The 23,266-nt window shown below is 36.1% G+C and overlaps 1 protein-coding gene across 5 annotated transcripts in view; it reads left to right on the top strand.

Annotated features, from left to right (window-relative positions):
- The window catches only part of DOCK3 (dedicator of cytokinesis 3), a 653,304-nt gene that overhangs the window by 208,731 nt on the left and 421,307 nt on the right, over positions 1 to 23,266 (top strand). For all 5 annotated transcript variants that reach the window (XM_030811683.1, XM_030811684.1, XM_030811682.1 and 2 more), the window contains exon 5: positions 6,504 to 6,600. In XM_030811683.1, the coding sequence (XP_030667543.1) occupies positions 6,504 to 6,600 (97 nt within the window). The remainder of the gene's footprint in view (positions 1 to 6,503; positions 6,601 to 23,266) is intronic.

The following is a 23,266-nucleotide window of genomic DNA, read 5'->3' as shown; positions in this document are numbered from 1 at the left end:
TTACCAAGATTTTCTCATTACACATTGCGTGCTTATATCAGAATATTACATGTACCCCATAAATATGTGTAACTATTATACATCCATAAAAAATCAAAATAAAAATAAGCACTGCGTGGGAAATTTTAAAAAAGACTACCGTCCCTGGAAATTGACTGTAGCTGCTACCAAGTTGTTGTTTTTTCAGTCTTTGCTTCTTTAAGTCATTGGTTTCCTTTTCTAAGTCTGGGTTGAAAGGAGCTTAGGTCATAGCCCTGTGTTCCCCAGATGTAGGAAGAGTGATAAATCAAGTATCCATCATTTTACACTCACATAATGGAAGACAGTCTGTCTGTACATTCCGCCTAGGGGAAGGGGATTATGAGGCAGAACAGAGAAAGAAAAAAATAATACCACAATTGTCTGTAACACTGCCATTTACTTCTTTTGGGATTCCTATTAGCAGTAGATGAGAGTTTTTCCACCTCTCTCCCATGTACTCTTAAGTACTCGTAGATACTTTGGGACTCTTTTTTTTCCCCTGACCTGCATTCTAGAGAGATTTCATCAGTACTGTCTTGCAACTGTTTTCTTTTGAATTCTTTCTAACATGTATCCTCTCTATTGAGGTTTCCTTTTTTCACTGGCAATATTTTTGTGCGATTTTATTGTGATTATATATATATACATGTATATATATAAAATATATAAAGTTTACTATTTCAACTCTTTAAGTGTACAATCCAGTGGCATCAAATACATTCACAATGTTGTGCAGCCGTCATCACAATTCATCTCCAGAACTTTTTCATTATCGCCAAAAGAATCTCTGTCCCTGTTAAACAGTTACTCCCCATTGTCCCTCTACCCAGCCCCTGGTAATCTCTATTCTACTTCTGTCTCTATGAATTTTCATATTCTAGGTACCTAATATAAATGGAATAATACATTTGTCTTTTTGTATCTGGCATATTTCACTAGCATAGTGCTTTCATGATTCATCTATGTTGTAGAATGTATTAGAATTTCATTCCTTTTTAATGTTGAATAATATTCCATTGCACTTACATATACCACATTTAATTTTTCCATTCATCTGTTGATGGACACTTGGGTGTTAATAGTTTTCGTTTGCAAGTTTCCTAGTTGATTCTATTGCATATCATTGGTTCTTGTTTTATTTGTGCTTGGTTTTGTTTCATACTTTTTCCTTTCTGAAATGGGAGTGATTCTTTTCATTTCTGTAAGCATCCTAAACATTTAAAAATGTTTATCAGGCCATTTCATAAAGTTAATTTTATCTGAAAAGGATTTACAGATGGTCCCCAGCATATGATGGTTTGCCTTAAGATTTTTCTACTTTACAGTGCTGCGAAAGTGATATGCATTCAGTAGAAACCATACTTTGGGTACCTGTACAACCACTGTGTTTTTCACTGTCAGTACAGTGTTCAACAAGTTATATGAAATATTTAACACTTTATTATAAAATATGCTTTTTGTTAGATGATTCTGCCATATGTTCTGAGCACGTTTAAGGGAGGATAGGCTAAGCTATGGATGTTTGGCAGGTTAAATGCATCTTTGACTTCATGATATTTTCAGCTTACAGTGGGTTTGTGAGGATGTAACCCTGTTGCAAGTCGAACAGCATTGTGTTATTTTTAAGCCTTTGAACATTATAGAGTCTTCATGTGTTGTAGAATTTGGTTTTCAGAAGCGGATGATTTTGTTTCCCCTCTCTGTTTCTCCCTCTGAGCATATCTGTGTAGTGCTTGAGCAGTTACTGCCATCTGTCCCCTAACCTCCAGTGTGGAACCAGGTCCTTCAACAGCATTTTAGAGCTTCTTCCCCACAGTGACACTGGGGCTGTGGTAGATTCTGACCCTTGGCTGAAGTGGGGAGGGGGCTGCTTAAGGTCCAGTCTCCTTAGTCCTGCAGCTTGCTAAAAACCATAGTCCCAAATGAGGTTTAATAGCAGTTGGTATTGTGCCTCATGTTGGCCTTCTTTTCCGAAACTTCAACCAGTGAATCTGGCCTTGGTTCTCATGTCATTTTGAGCACTTTTTTGTCCTTGTCATCTCTCTAAGTTCCTAGTCACCAGTGCTGGCTTTTGACTTCAGAGTCTAGAAGACCTGTGATTTCACACTGGTTCACTGCTGTGTTTTTGTTGTCGTCGTTGTTCTGTTGCTGCTATGCTGAGATATTTATTTTATTTTGGAGCTCAAAAATATTTATATTTTACCTATAATTGCTGTGTCTTTGGAGCTGAGGAAATATGTCAGAATAAGAACTTACTGAGCTATTTTGTTAAGACATCTGTAAAAAATATAAAGTACAATATAAAATCTAGCTGATTTTGACATTTTATTCTAGAAACTCTTTGCTTAATTGTAAGCAATGAAAATTAAAGATTAAGAGTCAACAATAGCTACCATTTATTAAATATCCTATATACTAATCATTTTATTTGACACTTCACACTTACTACATCGCACTTTGGTATCCCAGATTCATAGTGGAATTATCCACTTATTTCCAATGAGGAAGGCAAGGCTTTGAGAGTTCAAATACCTTTACCAAAGTAGCTTAGCTAGGAAGTGAGGAAACTAGCAGTTGAGGCCAAATTATTATAAGTCCTACGTCTTAGAACTTTAAAATAGGAACAATCTAAGTTTTTTTTTATAGATCTTAATGATTAAAGTAGCTAAAGACCTAATAGATTAAACTCCAAGAAAATTATATTTTACTTTGTCATGCATATCATTTCTGCATTAATCTTACTAAAGCACAACACTCCTTTAATATCACTCATGTTTCCCTATTTCCATAGTGTCAAGTTTAAAATCTCACAGCCTCGTAGTGAGTGCAGAAGTCCAGATCCACAGCCCCCCGACTTGGGCGGCTGCAGCCTCGCTGGTGCAAGTCTCCTGCCTGCTCCCTGCCCCCAAGAGCCCAGGGAGACCCAGGTCCACAACCCTGACTTGGGCGGCTGCAGCTGTGCCCAAAACGGTGGCGCTGCTACCTACTCCTGGCCCCCTGGAGCAGGCAGCCTCGCTGCACTACCTCACAGCCTGGGCCCCAGCCCAGGTCCTTGCTGGGCCCAGGCCAGTGTCCAGGGCAGAGGCAACGTCTCCCCAGGCTCCCTTGGTGGCTCCAGTGCTCAGGGGCAGCCCAGAGCTCCCCCTCACCTGGGTTGGGGCCCTGCCCAGGGTGGGCACCTCTGGGAGTGGATCACAGGCCTCGGGCCGGCAATTGGGAGTGATACCGTGCAGACCCATATGGGGCAGACCCTGGGGATGCGACCCTAGACGGGCTTGTGCAGACAGCCTCTTCCAGAGGCGCAGGAACCCAGTGCTCTCTGCGGGGTGGGCATGGCGACCGTACCGCTGGCTGATCCCCGAAGTGGGCACCACTCTCACTTCCCCCGAAGCGTGGCCCCAAGCACTGCCTCCTCCCTTCACCCTCCCTGCAGCAGTGGCAGGAGAGGGCAGTGACTTGGGGACAGGGTCTGGAGCCACAGAGGCTCCGGTCCTGGGGGTGGGTCCTGCCCGGCTGTGTAAGGGTGAGGGCGGTGCAGTCGGCTGCCTCCTGGAGGTAGGGCACGGGAGACTCACCACAGCTATTGCTGCTCCTGCAGCCACTCCTGCTGCTACCGCCCATGCCTCCCCACTACAGACGGCCTGCTGCTGCCATCAGTAGCATGAATTATCTTTAATATGCCTTGCTCATTATTTTCTCTATACCACTTTTTATAGCATAGTACAGTGTTTAGGGCCCTCTCTCCACCTGCTTGCCTTTCAGACCCAAGCCTTTTCTAGGAACTTCACTTTCTTCATGAATCTTTATCTGACTGCAACAGTTTACAGTGAACCTCCTTTTTTAGAACATTAGGTGTTATAGTTCATGTCACACATTTAGCACCTATTTGTGCTTTATGTTTAAGTTTTGTTACTAAGATTGTGATTTCCCTGATTGTTTCTATACATCTCCTAATGATCTCTGCAGCATTCTTAAGATGTGGTATATGGAAATAACTTCAGAAATTTCAACTTATAACCAGTAGCTTGAAGAAATAAAGGATGTCTTCTCATTCAATTTGAATTTGTATAGCAAGTCATTATGACTTTCTTCTCAGATATGACATTTATCATTAGCTTATTCCTTTTCATCTGAGAAGATCAATATGACCTATTTCAAAAAATTAAATTAAACCATAGTTATTTTCCTGCTCCCATCTTCCCCAAATACTCAGCCATGCTAATTACCACAATATTTGGGGTGGGGTGAGAAAAGTGAGTCTCTTGGGCAGTGTCTGACGTGGCTGGTGGAGCCGGGTGCCTAATCATTGTGCTTTCCGCTGTGAGAGAAGTTGCAGGATTATGGAGTTTCTCTTGTTGAGCTGTACTGCTTTGTGGGAGGGGTGATGCAGGTAAAATGAAACTTTCTTCTTACCCTATTCACTGCATCTATTCTGGATTTTTTGCCTCAGTGGTGTACTGAAACTTGTCTGCTGGATTCCTAGACTCCCACAAAGGTACTCTTGTCCATAGGTTGTGGTCAAAATTGATGCTTCTTGGGGGCATATGACAGTAGAAAGCAGCTCTTCTGCCATCTTGCTGATATTACCTTTGTCATATTTTACTCTTAACAAGCCCTTGATGAAAGCTTTTATATTAATGAGCTTGTAAATTTTTTGGATATAGATAATGCCATAGCATTATTTCAGGGTGACTTTTTGTAATCTGCTGTGGTAAGTCACACAAAATAAGAACACAGTAAAACTGTAAGACATAATCAGATAACTTATATATTCATTGATGCTCAATATTAATGCACTGAGTCGTCTTTAAACACAGTGGTGCTTTGTCAGCTGTCTTCTTGTGGAAATAATACTTGATGCTAATTTTGTGGAATATGTTTTCCTGTACTTTTTTTTTTTCAGATGGATGATATTCCTCTTGGCTAATAAATGGGTATAAGTTACCTCAAAATATCAGTATATTAAATCTTTGGTCATAGAAAGTTTGTATTAACCCTCAACATTGGTGTGGACATTATAGAAATATTATCAAGTTAGTCCCCCTGCTTCCAGTAACTTTTCATTCAGGTTACTTCTGTTAAGATCTGGAATTTTTATTGTCTTTTGAAAAGGTCCTATGAGAGCTGGTCCCAGTCATACCAGCTTTTTTTCATCTTGGATGTGTGAAATTATTTTCCAACTCCATGACATCTTGCATACTTTTCTCATTTCCAGGTGGCACCATAACTGGTTTTCTCCCTCCCCAAACGCTTTTCATGTCGTGATTTTTTTGCATGTATTGGGCCTTGACACTTCTTCAGAGAAGAGTTCATTGATCTGCTCATTGTAAATTGTATACCACAGCTAAACTCTTTCATTGTACTTGTATTAGTCTGTTCTCATGCTGCTAATAAAGACATATGTGAGACTGGGTAATTTATAAAGAAGAGATTTAATGGACTCACAGTTCCACGTGGCTAGGGAGACCTCACAATCATGGCAGAAGGCAAAGGAGGAGCAAAGTCACATCTTACATGGCAGCAGACAAGAGAGCATGTGCTGGGGAACTCCTCTTTAAAAAACCATCAGATATTGTGAGACTTATTCACTATTATGAGAACAGCCTGGGAAAGACCCACCCCGATGATTCAATTACCTCTCTCTGGGTCTCTGCCACAACACATGGGAATTATGAGAGCTACAAGTCAAGATGAGATTTGAGTGGGGACACAGCCAAACCATATCAGTACCTTTTCATTTTCATTTTAGATTTATTACTGTCCATGTCTGTCTGATTCCCTATCCAGACCAAGAGCTCTCTGAAGATAGAAATCCTGTTCATTTTTGTTCACTGATAAATTTTTGACAGTTAGCACAGGGACTGGCATTATAGTGGATGCTGCTTATGAAGTAGTCAGAGAGAATCCAAGCACCTTTCTGTTACCAGGTTCAGAATTCCTCTATCAGACTTAGAATTCTTCTGCTGACATTATGTTGCAGGAAAATACAATACCAATGTAAGGGAGTATGCATTAAACTTTTCAAAGTTTAATTGTGTGGGTTCCTCCCTGCCACAACCCCCCACATTTTTCCAGATCTTTTTTTTTTTTAACCAAGGGTATGAGCAAACTTTCAAACAGAAAAATGTTAAAGGTCATAAATAATTTTAAAAAATTAATCTGAGCAAGACTTGGGTAGTATCATGGTTTTTCATTGAAGGAAAAAAGCTTAGAGACTGTTCTTAAAAAAGTGTGTTTTAAGGATAGTATTTATAAAAGTAAAATTGAGGACTTATACAGTAAAACCCAAATCTCTTTACTTTAATTCAGTTCTCTTTCACTGTTGCAGTATATCATTATAAAAAGGTCTTTGATCAATTAGATATACTTTTTTATTTGCATAAATTTAAAATTTGAGTTAAACAAGTAGAAAAAGACAAGAGACAGTTTGCCAAGATTTTTTTCAGAGATAATGTGGCTGTCTTTTGTGGCTCTGGTTCTAGGCAGTATGAAACTGTGGTTCCACTTGAAGATTCTATTGTGACTGAAGTTACAGCAACTCTACAAGAATGGGCAAGTTTGTGGAAACAGTTGTATGTGGTAAGTAGTTGATTACTGGTTTATTGGATCATTAAAGTTTAGTGTACCAAGTAAAAATATTAAACTATGCTAAGTATGCAGTTTTAGATTTCTGAATATTTACAGTTTATCAAACATATGTTCTTAATATTTACTGAAACATAGCAGACTGAGTTTTTTCAACCTGAGGAGAACACATTATTATTCATACGCCTGTAGTTTCTCTCCTCCAGTCACTGGAATATGTTACACAACACCAGGGATCTTAGCTGTCTTACTCATTGTTGTGTCCCCAGATGCTTTCATAAAACAGATATTTACAGAACAAATGAACCAACTTGAGACTTATTTATTTTTATCTTTTGTGAACCCAGTGGTGGGTATAAAGGCCGATAAATTGTGTTAACAGTTTTTAACAGCTACTAAGCTTCAAGGATATGTCATATCTGACACTTTGCTGGCCCAACAAATTAATAGAAAATCTAATAAAAGCCAGGCATGATGGCTCACACCTGTAATCCTAGTGCTTTGGGAAGCTGAGGCAGGAGGACTGCTTAAGGCCAGGAGTTTGAAACCACCTTGGGGGCCACCATCTCTGCACAAAATAAAAAATTTAGTTGGGTGTGGTGGTGTGTGCCTGTAGTCCTAGCTACTTGGGAGGCTAAGGAGTGAGACCTTGATTCTTAAAGAAAAAAAAGTAATAGAAACCTAATAAAAAAGTAATAAACTTTTCAGGAAACTTAGAAAGTAGAGAGTGATAAGACATAGAAATAATCATAATATCTACACTAAAAGTAAGTGACAGGGTTTGGGCTCTGGACAATATGGAGTAAACACATTTTATTTTACTTCTTCTAATCACAACAAAAAGCCCTGGATAAAACACATAATTCACCAACTGGAAAACTCTGAAAGTTAGAAGAAAGAGAATGAACTGCCAAGGGATTGGCAGTTTGGGGGCTCAAGGATCAAATGAATTCTCTCTCTCTCTTTTTTTCTCCTTTCTGTACCTTCATATATCCTGACCTGGTCTCTAGAGAGGCACACAACTTGGAAATGCCAGTGGGTAGAAACCAACAAACAAAATAAAATTAGTGCCAAGGAAAGCCTGTTCTCTCTAGCCAAAGGATAGCCCCAAAAGACAGAAACTTTTTTTAGTAATACTTTACTGTTCTCTAAGAGAACAGCACAATAAAAGCCGTATTTCTCTCCTACCCTAACAGGCATTTCAGCAGTGGAATCCATAACCAGTACTGTTTCATACATACATCCTCCCCCTCCTACAGTAACAAGGGGATGCCCCTCTCCAGTGGAGTCTGTAGAATGAACTGGAAAAATCTGGAAAAATGTAGGGGCAGGTAGCAGGGAGGAACCCAGAAAATTAAACTTTCACCCCCTACCCTATAGTAATGAAGTGGTGCCCCACCTCAGTGGAATATGAAGTAAAGAGGAGGTAACTTTCCATGGAGAAACCTGTGGTTGGAGCTCTTGATTTCTACTTTCCTTGTTGTGCTCTCCCCAGCTGAGCCTGTGGGCAAGACTCTGACTTCCACCCTCCCTTCCCCGCTGCATTGATGAGGCAGACCCTGTGGGATAGTACCCTGTCTTCCATCCTTGCCCTGCTAAAATGAGGCAGTGCTTGTCCCCACCCAAACTCAAACTAAGGAGATAGTAGGGTGAAGTTATGTCATCTACATGACACAAATGAGGGAAATCAGAAAAGCACTGCAGAGATTTTTATAACTGGATTGACATTCAACCACAGCCCATAAAGGTGAGAAGGTTGCAGTTTTAAGCAGGTTGACTACTTGCTAAAATAGATGATTTAAATAGGAACCAGAGTGTCATAGTATAATAATATTCAGGATATGGCCCAAAATTACTTGTCATATGAAAAATCAGGAAAATAGAAACTCAACAGATGCCAACATTGAGATGACACAGATGTGGAATGATCGACAAGGACTTTTAAACAGCTTTTGTAAAAATGCTTCAACAAGCAATTACAAACACTCTGGAAACAAACAAAAACATAGACGACCTTAGTAACAAAGTAGAAACTATAAAGAACCAAATGAAAATGATAGAACTGAAATATATAATAACCAAAATAAAAAAATATTATATGGGCTCAATAGCAGCCTGTAGAAATTATAGAGAAATGAATTGGTCAATTTGAAGATAGTTCACTAGAAATTCTCCAATACAAATAATGGAGAGAAAAATAGAAAAAATGAGCTCTGCTTCCAGAGGCCTGTGGGACAATAACATAAGATGTAGCACTGTAGCCTCAGAATACTAGATAGAGAGGACAGGATGTGGAGTCAAAAAAAAATTTTTTTTTTTTTTAAGAAATAATGGCTGAAATTTCCCAGTTTGGCAGAAGACATAACCGTTTTAGATTCAGGAAGCTTAGTGAACTCCAAATGGGAAAACCCCAAAGAAATCTATACTCAGACACATCATAGTCCAAATTCTGAAAATTAAAGCCAAAGAAGAAATCTTGAAGGTAGCTAGAGGACATTAACACATTACCTGTGTCAGCAATTTGAGTAACAGGTTTCTCATCAGAAAGTATGGCAGACAGGAAGTATCCCATCATTTTTCAACTGCTTAAAGAAAAAAAAACAGATTACCCTGAATTGTGTATCCAGCAAAAATATGCTTCAAGAATGAAGGGATAATCAACCCATATCAGAAGGAGGAAAGCTAAGAAAATTTGTTGACAGCAGATTGGTTCTAAAAGAATGACTATAAAGGAAGTTGCTCAGAAAGAAAGGAAGTGATAACAGGATGCTTGTAACATTAGGAATGAAGAAAGCAATGGAAAGGGTAGATTAATTCTCTCTTCAGTTTTTAAAATTGTTTGATAATACAAAGCAAAAATTATAATGTTGATACAGTTCTCAGTGTATGTTGAATTAATATTTAAGAAAACTGTTGACTGGGTGCGGTGGCTCATGCCTGTAATCCCAGCACTTTGGGAGGCTGAGGTGGGTAGATCACCTGAGGTCAGGAGTTCAAGACTAGCTTGGCCAATGTGGTGAAACCCTGTCTCTACTAAAAATAGAAAAATTAGCCAGGCATGGCAGTGCACGCTTGTATTCCCAGCTACATGGGAGGCTGAAACAGGAGAATCACTTGAACCCAGGAGGCAGAGGTTTCAGTAAGATTGTGCCATTGCACTCCAGCCTGGGCGATGAGAGCAAAACTCTATCTAAAAAAAAAACAAAAAACTGTTTTATAAAGTGGAGAGGGAAAAGGACATAAGTTATGATAGGGTAACTACATTCCATTTTAAGTATTAAAACATTTGACTGGGCACAGTGGCTCACGCCTGTAATCCCAGCACTTTGGGAGGCCGAGGCAGGCAGATCACGAGGTCAGGAGATTGAGATCATCCTAGCTAACACGGTGAAACCCTGTCTCTACTAAAAATACGAAAAAATTAGCTGGGCGTGTTGGTGGGTGTCTGTATTCCCAAGCTACTGGAGAGGCTGAGGCAGGAGAATGGCGTGAACCTGGAAGGCGGAGCTTGCAGTGAGCAGAGATGGCGCCAGTGCACTCCAGCCTGGGTGACAGAGCGAGACTCTGTCTTGAAAAATAGCAACAGCAGCAACAAAAAATTAATACTGATAGGCTGAACAGCTACATATGTATATTGCAATCTCTAGAGCAATCATTAAAATATTACATAAAGTGATATAATAAAAAGTAGTGTAAATCAAAATAGAACACTAAAAATGTTAAAGTAACCTACAGAAAAATAAGAAGGGAAATAGAAGCAGGTAAAATAGAGGGAGGAAACACAAAAGTAAATGCCAAAATGGCAGACTTAAATCCTAATATATGAATGATTACAAGATAGAGTTTAGCAGAATTGTACAATTAAAAAAAACTATATGTTGTTTATATGAAACTCACTTGTCTATATGATGATATAGGGAGGCTAAAGGTTACAGATAGAAAAATATATACTATACAAACATTAATAAAAGAAAAACAGGGTAATTATATTAATAATATGTCATTATATTATGAATAATTTTTCCTTGAATAATATTAATTATACTAATATAAGAAAAATTCAATACCAGAGCAAAGAAAACTACCAGGGAAAAAGGGACATTACAAAATGATAGAAGGATAAATTCACTGGGAAGACAAAATAATCTTAATCTAACAGAGGTGCAAAATAAATAAAGCAAAACCTGAAAGAACTGAATGGACCAAAGAGAACAAAATCACTATTATGGTTGGGGATTAATAACCCGTTATCTTAATAATCCGTATAACCACTAGGCAATAGTCATTAGGAATAGGGAAGAACTGAACAATGCAATCAACCATAGGCTCTAATTGAAATTTATAGAATACTTAATAAAATCAGGATACAGATTCTTTTCAATCAAACATGTTCATTCACCAAGATAGACAATATCTTAGTTCATAGAACAAATCTCAGCAAGTTTGTAATAATTGAAGTCATGCAAAGGATATTCTAACCATAATGGAAACAAATTAGAAATCAGTAACAAGAAAAAAAGAAAACAAGAAAACCTGAAAAATTAACCCACTACTAAATGATCTGTGTCAAAGAGAAAACTGTAAGAGAAATAAAAGATATATCAAAGTGAATTTTAATGAAAATATATTAAAATTTGTGGGATACTGCAAAAGCATTGTTGAAAGGGAAATGTATGCTTTAAGTCCTAATAATAGGAAAAAAAAGCAAGGTTTCAAATCAATGATTGCAGCTCCTGCTCTACTGCAAGAAACTAAAAAAGGACTCCAGCCTAGACATCACAGTGAGACTCTGTCAAAAAGAAAAAAAAAAAATAATCCAAAGCAAGCAGAATGAAGGAAAAAATGAGCAGAAATTAATGAAATTAAAAAAATAGAAAAGCAATAGGGAAAATCAAAGCAAAAACTGGTTTATAAAAGATTATTGCAAGGACAAAAAACCAAACACCGCATGTTCTCACTCATAGGTGGGAATTGAACAATGAGAACTCATGGACACAGGAAGGGGAACATCACACTCTGGGGACTGTTGTGGGTTGGGGGGAGGGGGGAGGGACAGCATTAGGAGATATACCTAATGCTAAATGACGAGTTAATGGGTGCAGCAAACCGACATGGCACATAGATACATACGTAACAAACCTGCACATTGTGCACATGTACCCTAAAACCTAAAGTATAAAAAAAAAAGATTAATAAAATTGATAAACACCTACCAAAACTGAAAAAGAAAATGAGGGAAAATACTAATTACCAATATATCAAGAGTAAAGAGATATCACCAGAGACATTAAGCAGGCAAAAAGAAAATACTGTAAACAACTTTACATACATGATAGTTTAAGATGAATAGGTCAAATTCTGGAAAACCATAAATTGTCAAAACTCACCCAAGACAAAATAGATAATCTGAAAATCCTGCAACTATTAACATAATTGAATTTATAATTAAAATCCTTCCAAAAAGAACCATCCAGGCAAATAACACTAGTTTTATACAGAGTCTTCTAGAAAATGGATGAGGAGGGAATACTTCCTAATTCATCTTATGAGGCTGCTATTACCTTGATATCAAAATTAGACAAAGATAGTATAAAAAGAAAAAAATATGGAGTATCTCCTATGTTTGTGACTATCTAGATGCAAACATCCTCAATAAGGTATTAACAACTTGATCAATATATAAAAATAATAATATACCATGGCCAGTGGGATTTATTCTGGTAATGCAAGGATGGTTCAGTATTTGAAAATCAATTAGTATAATCCATTATATTAACATTCTAAAGAAGAAAAACCACCTGATGACATTAGTTGATTCAGAAAAGTGTTTTAGAAAATTCAACACCCATTCATGATAACAACTCTCAGTAAACTAGCAATAGAAGCAAACTTCCTCAGCTTGATAAAGGATATTTATAAAAACCCACAGCAAGTGTTGTAATGATGATAGACAGTCTGCTTTTGTGAACAAGGCAAGGATGTTAGCTCTCAACACTCCTATCAACACAATATTAGAAGATTTAACCAATGGAGTAAAGCAAGAAAACGAGAGATATACAGATAGAAAGGAATAAATAAAACTCTTCCTGTGTGCAGATTATATGGTTGGCTACATGGGAGATCCCAAGGAATCTACAAACAAGAAGACACTAGAGTTTAAAAAGAAACCTTTTAGAATTAATAAGCAAGTTTGTGGTTGCAGATATCCAAACACACATACCCACAGACAGACACACACACACAGACACACACACACACACAAACACACAATCATATTTCCACAAATAATAATGAATAATTCAAAACGAAAATTTAGAACACAGTACCATTTATTAGTTGCTCAAGAAAAAATGAGGCCAGGCACAGTGTCTCCTGCTTGTCAGTACTTTGGGAGGCTGAGGCAGGAAGACTGCTTGAGCCCAGGAGTTTGAGATCAGCCTGGGCAACATAGCAAGATCCCATTTCTACCAAAAAAAAAAAAGGGAAGAAGGAAAAAAAAGAAACACTTGGGCATAAATCCAATAGAACATGCACAAGATTTGTATATTGAAAACTACAAAATGCTAATTTAAAAAGACCTAAGTAATGGAGAGGCAGTATGCTCACGGATTAGAAGAGACATATTAAAAATATTTGTTCTATCCAGACTGTTGATCTGTATATTTAATGTAATTCCTAAAACATTCCTGGCAGGATTCTTTTAGATATAGACAAGCTGATTCTAAAATTTATAGGGAAAGTTGAAATTATTTTTTTTAAATTAAAAATAAAATTTCTAGGGGAATGCAAAAGAACTAAAATGGTTAAACAATTTTGAAAAGAATAATAAAGTTGGAAGAATCACTCAATCTAATTTTAACACTTACTGTACAGTAATCAAGGCAGAGTGGTACTGGCAGAGGGATAGACACTTAAAGGGACCAAGATAGAGCCTGAGATGTAGATTCACACAGGTATGCACAACTGATTTTTGACAAAGGTACAAAAGCAGTTAAGTAGAGGAACGATAGTCTTTTCAACAAATGGTGTTGGAATAGTTGGATATTCATAGGCAAAAGGAAAAAAAAAACGTGCCTAAGTCTCATCCTTTTTATAAAAAGTTAACTCAAAATGGATTATAGGCTCAAATGTAAAATGTAAAACTATTAAACTTTCAGAAGAAAATTTTAGGAGAAAACGTTCATGACCTAGTCTTAAGTGGAGACATGACACTAAAGGAAATGATCCATAGAGTAAAAGGCAATACATTGGACTTCTATCAAAACCAAAATTTTTGCTCTTGAATGACCCTGTTAAAAGGATGAAAAGGTAAGCCATATACTGGAAGAAAATATTTGAAAATTATATATCCATCAAAAGATTTGTATCTAGAATATTTATGGAACTCTGTAAATGGAACAGCAATACAACAACTCAATTAGGAATTGGGCAAAATACTTGAATAGGGACAAGGAGGATATGTGGCTAGCCAGTAAGCACATGAAAAGATTTTTCTGCATCATTAGCCAATAGAGTAATGCAAATAATTGCTACAATGAGATTCTAATATATACCTGTTAGAATGACTGAAATAAAAATTACTGCTGATACCAAGTAATGCCAAGGATGTGGATCTGGATCTCTCATACATTGCTGGTTAGAATGTAAAATGGCACACCCACTTGGAGAAAAATTTGGACTTTTCTTATAAAGTTAAACATATACTTAACATATGACCCAGCCATCACATTCCTGTGTTTTTACCCTAGAGAAGTGAAAGCTTCTGTTCACATAATAGCTTTTACATGGATGTTTATAAAAAGCTTTATTTGTAATAGCATAAACTGGAAACAATCCAAATATCCTTCAGTAGGTGCATAGAAGAAAAAACTGGAATGCTACTCAGAAACAAAAAGGAGTAAATGATTAATACATCCAGCAACTTAGAGTGATTGATCTCAAGGGCATGATGCTACTTAAAAAAATGTACCTTCAAAGGGTTGCATACTCTGTGATTCCATTTATATAACATTCTCAAAGTGACAAAATTATAGCAATTAAGACAGATTCGTGTTTGCCAAGAGTTAAGGTTGAGGTCAGGGTGTGACTGTTAAGGCTTAATATGAGAGAGTATCTTTATGGTGATGACACAGTTCTGAATTCTGATTGTGGTGATAGCTATTTGAATTTACACATGTGGTTTCTTTGTAATGGAGTTAATAATATTGTAACAATGTCAGTTTCTTGGTTTTGACAGTGTACTGTGGTTGTATAAGATCTTATCAATGGATGAAGCTGGGTAAATGGTATATGGAATTCTCTGTATGTTTTTGGCAAGTCCTGGTGAATATCAGAGTCATACACACCAGAGGTTTAAAAAGGAATGTTTGCCAGATATTCAGTAATTTAGGACAAAAATTGTCAATGTGATTGACATTTTCTTCCTGATACCACATTCCATACGAACAAAGTTAAATTTTAAGCTTCATGGAAAGAAATAGCTTATTTGTGACATAGATGGTCGCAAAAATTTTTGTTAAAACTAAAATCTTTTACTAATAAAAACAATAATGGTTTTAGACATTTTTAGCATGAATTATGCTATTATGCTATTATGAATAGCTGTTATGCTATGCTATTATTTATGCATGAGATTTTAATTATGATTGGCAGTGTTAACTAAATTGACTCCAAAAACTGTAATGTAAATTTGAAGAATCCTTTTTGGTATTAATGTATACAGTACATTTTTGGATTTGATGTTAATGCTACAGAGTTAACATAAGAGGGTCTGAATTTACTTAACTTGGCTGTAGTTTTGAAACTGATAACTGCAGATCAATAACTGATTACTCTAAAGTCAAATAAATTATTCTAAAAGAGATGAACTAATTTTATTACTGTGAATGTGAATATTAAAGGAGAAGCATTTTTTTTGGCTTTTGGAAAGCTTTTAGGTATGTTTTAGATAACTTTCATATGTTAATCTACTTTTTCAACTACAAATTTTTTGAAATCTAAACATAGATCAAATATTTGTGATGAAAATTTAGCATTTGAAGTGAGATGTGCTGTAAGTATAAAATACATGCTAGAGTTTTGAGACTTAGTACAAGGAAATGAGTGGAAAATATTCTATTAACAATTTGTTATATTGATTATATGTGGAAATGGTGATATTTTGTATATATTAGGTACATAAAATGTATCAGTAACATTTAAGAAACAGGCCGTATGTTAAGAACATACTTAACTGTTTAGCCCATAAAGGAAAAGAATTTCTAAAAATTAGAATAAATAAAATCCCTAGGGGAAAGTATTTAGCAACTTAAAAACATAATGCTAAAGGTGAAAGTATGGGGATCATTAAAAGATTAGTGGTTACCAGGGGTTGGTGGGTAAATGGGAATGGATGAATAGGCAGACCACAGAGGATTTTTAGGGCAGTGAAAATACCCTGGTGAATCTCTGTTTTGTAAATATCTACATTGATGCACTGTTTGCAGTAGCAAAAATAAATTTTATTTCTCTAAATATTAAAGCTATGGTCCAATTAAGACATCGATGATTAGTGCTTACATGTGAAGAGCCATTAAAAAAATTTAAATAGTACATTATATAATAAAGTGAAAATTTTTGTACAGATTACATGTAAAGTATAATTTTACCTGTATTCTGAAAACATTTGGAAAATGATTAAGACAGTGTACCAAAATATTAATGGAGGTTACTTAAGGGGCTAAGGTGTTAGATGTTTTCTTTTTTTCTTATCTATTTTCAAAGTTCTCAGTTGTGAATATATATTATTTTAATTGTTATGAAAAATAATACTTTCATTTAAATAATGAACACAATGGATGATACTGTAGAAACATATAATCAGTATTAAGTGGTTAAGTAGTGTATACAAGTGTTTAAGGTAAGGGATTATACTACTTAATTTGCTACGTTTACCTTTTATCACATTATCAGCAAGTATTTATTCAATTCTTTGGTGGTTTTGTGGACTAGAAGAGGGCTTTAGATCTGGGCTGGAATCTGGGTCTATCCACTTCTATGACAGGCTCATTATTAGTGTTAGTTTCTTATGCTATAAATGGATGTTATAAACGTACTTCAAAGAGTTGTTAGAGATGAAAAAACATGTAAATCTTCAAGTGGTCAATGAATATTTGTTGCATTATTCTGTTTTTGATATGAATTATATCTCTCTCCAGATATGCATAATTGATCTCTATTTGCTGATATAGGTGATATTTAGCATGTTAGCAGTTCCATTCACTTAAGCTTCTCTGTATATAGAAATAAGTGGACACAATGAAATAGACTTCATTTGTATAATGGGATGTTTGGAAAAGAGTATATTATATGTATTTAAACCAGAATAGAAAAACCCCATTCCTCTGAGGCAGTTAAAACCATAATCTGTCTATCCAGTAATCTTGTTTTGATGAAAAACAGATTATCTGAGAACCATCATTTGTGGAAAATGTTGACTTTGTATTATGCATTCCTGTCAGAACAAGATTTGTCATTACAGATTGAACTCCTTGTTCTCCCTGGTCCCCCTTCTCAATAGTGCACTTGACTGCTCTTACAAAAAAGTCAAAGATTGTCATATTTTAAATAGTTATTTATGTTTCACATGCTATATTTTAAAAGCCGAAAGCATACTGGAGGTCATAGTTATATTTTTCCCTGTGCCAAGATAGTAATTAAGGCCAAGTATTAATGTAAGCTAGAAAAGGGATTTACTACCCAGAATCATCTTTATTCTTCATTTTTAGAGTTATTGTGGCAATAAGAAAAAGGGAATTTTCCAGCAACTAGGAAATCTTCATCAAAAAGCTTTGTAGGCGGGGCATGGTGGCTCAGGCCTGTAATTCCAGCACTTTGGGAGGTTGAGGTGAGCGGATCACCTGAGGCCAGATGTTCGAGACCAGCCTACTAAAAGTACAAAAAATTAGCTGGGCATGGTGGTAGGAGCCTGTAATCCCAGCTATTCAGGAGGCTGAGGCAGGAGAATTGCTTGAACCTGGGAGGTGGAGGCTGCAGTGAACTGAGACTGCATCATCACACTCCTGCCTGGGCAACAAGAATGAAACTCCGTCTCAAAAAAACAAAAACAAACACAAACTAACAAACAAAAACTCAAAAAAGCTTCTTAGTTGTTTCCTATCAACTTAAACATGATATTTTCTGTGAGAGGATTTAACATTCAACTAGAGTATCCTGTTAAGATGACACTTAATAAGATAAAGATAAACTAAAAGGTAAAGGTATGTGTGTTTGAGTTAATTTTGACTATTTTTCCTCAAGTATACAACTGAAGCATTTTATAATTGTAGATAAATTGCTTCAGTCATTTTATGTGTACTACTGTAGGGTGACAATATTATTAGAATTTTTGCTTTCCTATTAAAAGTTCACCTTTATTTAAGTGGGTATGTATGATGAAGTTTACCATATAGTTTATTTGTTTTTTGTAGTGAAACATACTTTAATGTAATAGTATTTTCATTTTGTAGGAAGAGATTAAACACATTTCTACTGGGCATAGTTACTGAAGATGACATGCTTTGTAACAGTTCTGTTTTGTATTAATGTAAGAGATAATGTTTTATTTTTTAAAGAGTCTCTAAGAAATGAACAATTTCTAGACTTTATGAGAAACAAGATACAGTTCTCTAAATTCTGCTGTATAATCCCTTCCTTTAAATCCCTGGAAGATTAAATTTGCAAATGGAAGATGGTGTATCACGTTGAGACCCCTCATAACAGAATATGCAAAATTCCATTCATTTTTATGGTTATCCCAAGAATATTGATTTGTTAAAGATTAAGAACATACGTTTTTGCACCTTTATGTATTCAGATTATATATAAGAGGAATTTAGGGGAATATCATATAGCGGCTAAGTGCACAGGCTTTGGAAACAGATTTCCTGAATTCAGATTCAAATGTCACAATTTGCTAGCTGCATGATTTTGAGCACTTTAGCTTCATTGTAGGGGATAATGGGACCCACATTCCAGGGTTGTCATGTTGTTTAAATGATATAGAAAGCTTAGGGCCAGTGTAGTGGCTCATTTCTGTAATCCCAGCTACTTGGGAAGCTGAGGCAGGAAGATCATCTGAGCCCAGGAGTTTGAGGCTGTAGTGAGCGATGATTGAGCCACTTTGCTCCAGCTCTGGGCAATAGAGTGAAACCCCGTCTCTTTAAAAAAAAAAAAAAAAAAAAAAAAGGCTTATAACTGTGCCTTGTGCATTTTCAGTGATTAAATGCTTACTCATATTTGAGTATTTACTGTTGTAGGAGTCTGTTACTGAAGAAGGGCTTTGACCTTCTTTAACCCTACTATTTTTCAAATATATACTAGTTCCCTATCTTACCCCACCCAAAACTTTTTAATCTTTGGAAGATAATGCCCGTTTTTTGCTGCATTAAAGACATATTTTGTACATAACAAGATATGATAGTTTCAAACATTTTTCTCTCAATGTAATTAAAATTAGTATTTTAATTATGTAAGGCTGTCTTTTGTTTTTTGAAGATAACTTTTAGTGTATTTCATCTTAGCTAGGTTTACAATCTAAAAGTATATTTTGGCAGACACCCTAGTGGCTGTCCAGTATCCAGAATCTTCTTCCTTATTAAAAGATCTCAGAACTGTTTAGATAGGCAGTGTGTACAGCTAAAAAGTATTCATCTTTCCTGACTCCGTTGAAGCTAGGGGAGGTTGTATGATACACTTCTGGCTATAAGAAATAAGAGGTAGTTTGTACAAGGGATTTCTGGAAATGCCATTGTTTTGCTTGTAGCAGACTGCAGTGTCACAAGATTGTTTTCTTGTAACTGTGTTAGCATGCTCGTTAGCCCATCGTCCTTCATCCTTCTCTCTTTTTACTTTTGGATAAGCTTATGATGGAGTTGCCATCTTACTACCAGGATATGACAACTACAAGGTTAAAAATTTTATTCCAGGGATGTCAGGACGCAACGATGGAAGATGTCTAAAACTTTGTTCACGTTGTACAGTCACTGTAAAAATCCTATTTAACTTCTAAACTTTTTATATGAGAAAATAGTTAAATCCTGTTAACAAACCTAATTGATCTATGAGATGTCACTGAGGAATAGTGAACTGACTCAAATGATTGATTCCCACTACTTTTAATTTACGAGTTTTTTTATGTGATATAGTGAGCTTACCTTCACTACTGTCTGTATTGAAATAGAAATTGATTCTCAGATTATTTGTATAAATATATGTTTTAAAATTGACTTTTTCTTCAAAATGTGATTTATTTTAATTTTGTAATATATAGCTTTCACACCAGACATAGTCAACTTATAATAGTTTGAAAGCTTTTAGTCCCCAAGAAGACACGGTAACTACAGAAGAGATAACTAAGTAGTCAAATTATTTAGAGTGATTATATGCCTTTTCTACTTGACTAGATTTTCAGTGTGAAGTAAATTTCCATTTCAGTTGAAAGCATTTGCAGGAGAAATAATTTTTCAGAGTTCTTAGATTACTTTTATGTCATCATTGAGGAATTGCGTTAATACAGTAAGATAGCATCAGTATAGTTGTATGGGAACAAAATGTTAAAATTGGATTGTATCTCATATATTTGCAAATCCTATTCTGGGCTCCTGAATTACTCCCACTTTCAAAGCAAGATATGCTAATAAACTGAAGCTTGTGTGGTTAGCATTAGTTCAGTTAATGAAATATGTGGAATATCTGCACAGTAAAAGCTAGACAACACTACTGAAAGAAATTTAAAAAGACCTGAAATAAATAGGGAGATATGTCATGCTTATGGAGTGGAAGACTCAATATGGTTAAGATGTTAGTTCTCTCCAGTATTGATGTGTAGTGTCAACATAATCCTAATGAAAATAAAAAATTCTGCAGATTTTTTTTTTTTTTTATGGAGTCTCGCTCTGTTGCCCAGGCTGGAGTGCAGTGGTGCTATCTCAGCTCACTGCAAGCTCCACCTCCTGGGTTCACGCCATTCTCCTGTCTCAGCCTCCCGAGTAGCTGGGACTACAGGCACCTGCCACCATGCCCAGCTAATTATTATTATTATTATTTTTTTGAGGCAGAGTTTTGCTCTGTTGCCCAGGCTGGAGTGCAGTGGCACAATCTCGGCTCACTGCAAGCTCTGCCTCCTGGGTTCACGCCGTTCTCCTGCCTCAGCCTCCCGAGTAGCTGGACTACAGGCGCCCACCACTGCGCCTGGCTAATTTCTGTATTTTTAGTAGAGATGGGATTTCACTGTGTTAGCCAGGATGGTCTCGATCTTCTGACCTCGTGATCCACCCGCCGTGGCCTCCCAAAGTGCTGGGATTACAGGCGTGAGCCACTGCGCCTGGCCTCCGCAGATATTTTTTGTGTGTAGAAATTGATGTTGAAGTTTTAATCTTTTCTTTTTTTTTTTTTGAGTCAGAGTCTCGCTGTGTCTCCCAGGCTGGAATGCAGTGGCGCAGTCATAGCTCACTGTAAGCTCCAACTCCTGGACTCAAGAGATCCTCCCACTTCAGCCTCTTGAGTAGCTGGGACCTCCAAATCCGGCTCCTTTTCTTTTCTTTTCTTTTCTTTTCTTTTCTTTTCTTTTCTTTTCTGTTCTGTTCTGTTCTGTTCTTTTTTCTTTTCTTTTCTTTTCTTTTCCTTTCCTTTTCTTTTCTTTTTTCTTTCCTCTTTGTTTCCTCTTTCTTTTTTTTTTTCTTGAGACCAAGTCTCACTATGTTGCCCAGGCTAGTCTCAAAACTGCTAGTTTCAAGTTGTCTCTTGCCTTGGACTCCCAAAGTGTTGGGACTACTGGCATGAGCCACCACGTCCAGCCTGATGAGTTGACTCTAAAATGTATATGGAAAAAGTAAATGACTAGAAAAAACTCAGAAGAACAAAGCTGGAGGTCTTTGTGTATGTGATTTCAAGACTATAAAATATAGTAAGACTGTGGTATTAACAAAAGGATGGACATATAGATGAATGAAACAGAATAGAGACAATTCAGATATGGCTAATTTTAGGTAAAGGTGAGATGGCACTTAAATGAGGAAAAGGAAGTCTCTTTAACAAATGAGGATAAATGAATATTCATATGGAGGAAAAAATGAACCCTGTTCCTTACCTTACACCGTGTACTAGAACCAAAGGATTCCCTAACCTTAGGATAGGCTAGATTTCTTAGGACATTAGAAGCACAAACTATAAAAGAAAAAAGCCGACATTTTGGACTCTATTAAAAAAAACTTTTGTTCTTTGGAATATACCACTGTGAAAGTGGACACTAATCCCAGAGTGGGAGAAAATATTTATGTTTCATATATCAGGAGTCACATCAAGAGAAAAGAACTCTTGACTCTTAGAATTCAATAACAAAACAACCCAACAAAGAAGGACAACGGATTTAAATACACAGTTTATAGAAGAAGAAAAAGTAATGACCAATGAAAAGATACTCAGCATCATTAGTCATCAGGGAAATGCAAATTAAAAATTTATCCATTTCATTGTTGCTTGACATTAATTTTAGTCTTTACCCATGTTTAGGAGTGAGATTGGGCTGTAATTTCCCATTCTTCAATCCTTTTGTCTGCTTTCCTAATCAGTTTTAAGTTTGTGATTATCTTTTCCTTAAACATTTGGTAGAATTCACCTTTAAGCTCTCTGGGATTGTGTTTTCTTTATATTAGTCATTTAAAAATTATTGATTCAATTTATCTAACGGTTTGGGAATCATTCAAGGTTTTTGATCAATTTTGATTATTTATATTCTAGGAATTTTTCCATCTTACCCAAGTTTTTAGTGGTAAAGCCATAAAATTGCTTTCTCCCATACCCACAGTTATTTCCCCTTTACATTGCTAGTGTTTATTTGTTCTTCTTGCTCTTGCTAAACTTGTGTCTATTTTAGTAACCTATATAGGAAATATCTTTTGGCTTTGCTGATCCTCTATTATAGTTTTATTTTTTATTTAACTTCTGTTCTTTATCTCTTTCTACATTTTTGTGGGTTTATCCAATTTTTTTCCAGCTTAAAAGGTTAGATACTTAGCTCGTTTATTTTTTAAATCTTTTTTTCAGCCATGTCTAGTCTGCTGTTTAAATAGCAACAAGTTCATATTTTATTTATTACACTTTTCATTGCTGGAAATTCTATTTGGTTATTTTTCAAGTTTGCCTGGTTCATTTTGACAGTCCTTTCTGCCTGTTATATACTTTCAGTGTCCTCCTTTATTTCTTTAAACATATTATAGGTACCCATTTTATATTCTGTGTCTGATGATTTCAATACCTTCAGGTTTTGTTGTTCTGATTCAAATTTTTAAAAATCTACTGACTCTTGCTTTTGTTCACTTGCTTTAGTTTTGTTTTTGACATGTTTTATTTTGAGCTAATGTCCCTTGGAACTCTAAGTATAGTAATGCCTTGAAACCAGAATTAAAACATTTCTCCAGGGAAGATTTGCATTTGGTGGTTTTACCAAGTGCCTGAAGTATTACCTACCTGGAAACACATTAAAATTTAGATTGAAGTTTGTTAGGCCATAAAGTAGTATGTAGATTTCTTCTTTAAACCCATAGTAGTGCTCATTTGCAGTTAATATTCCTTTTTGCCCTTTAACCCTGAGACCCAAGCTGAGACCCATACCTAGCTTCAA

The sequence above is a fragment of the Nomascus leucogenys genome, chromosome 4 (genome assembly GCF_006542625.1).
Source record: "Nomascus leucogenys isolate Asia chromosome 4, Asia_NLE_v1, whole genome shotgun sequence".
NCBI classification, from domain to species: Eukaryota; Metazoa; Chordata; class Mammalia; order Primates; family Hylobatidae; genus Nomascus; species Nomascus leucogenys.
The sequence above is the reverse complement of the archived record's forward strand: the minus strand, read 5'-3'. Positions and strand labels throughout refer to the sequence as shown.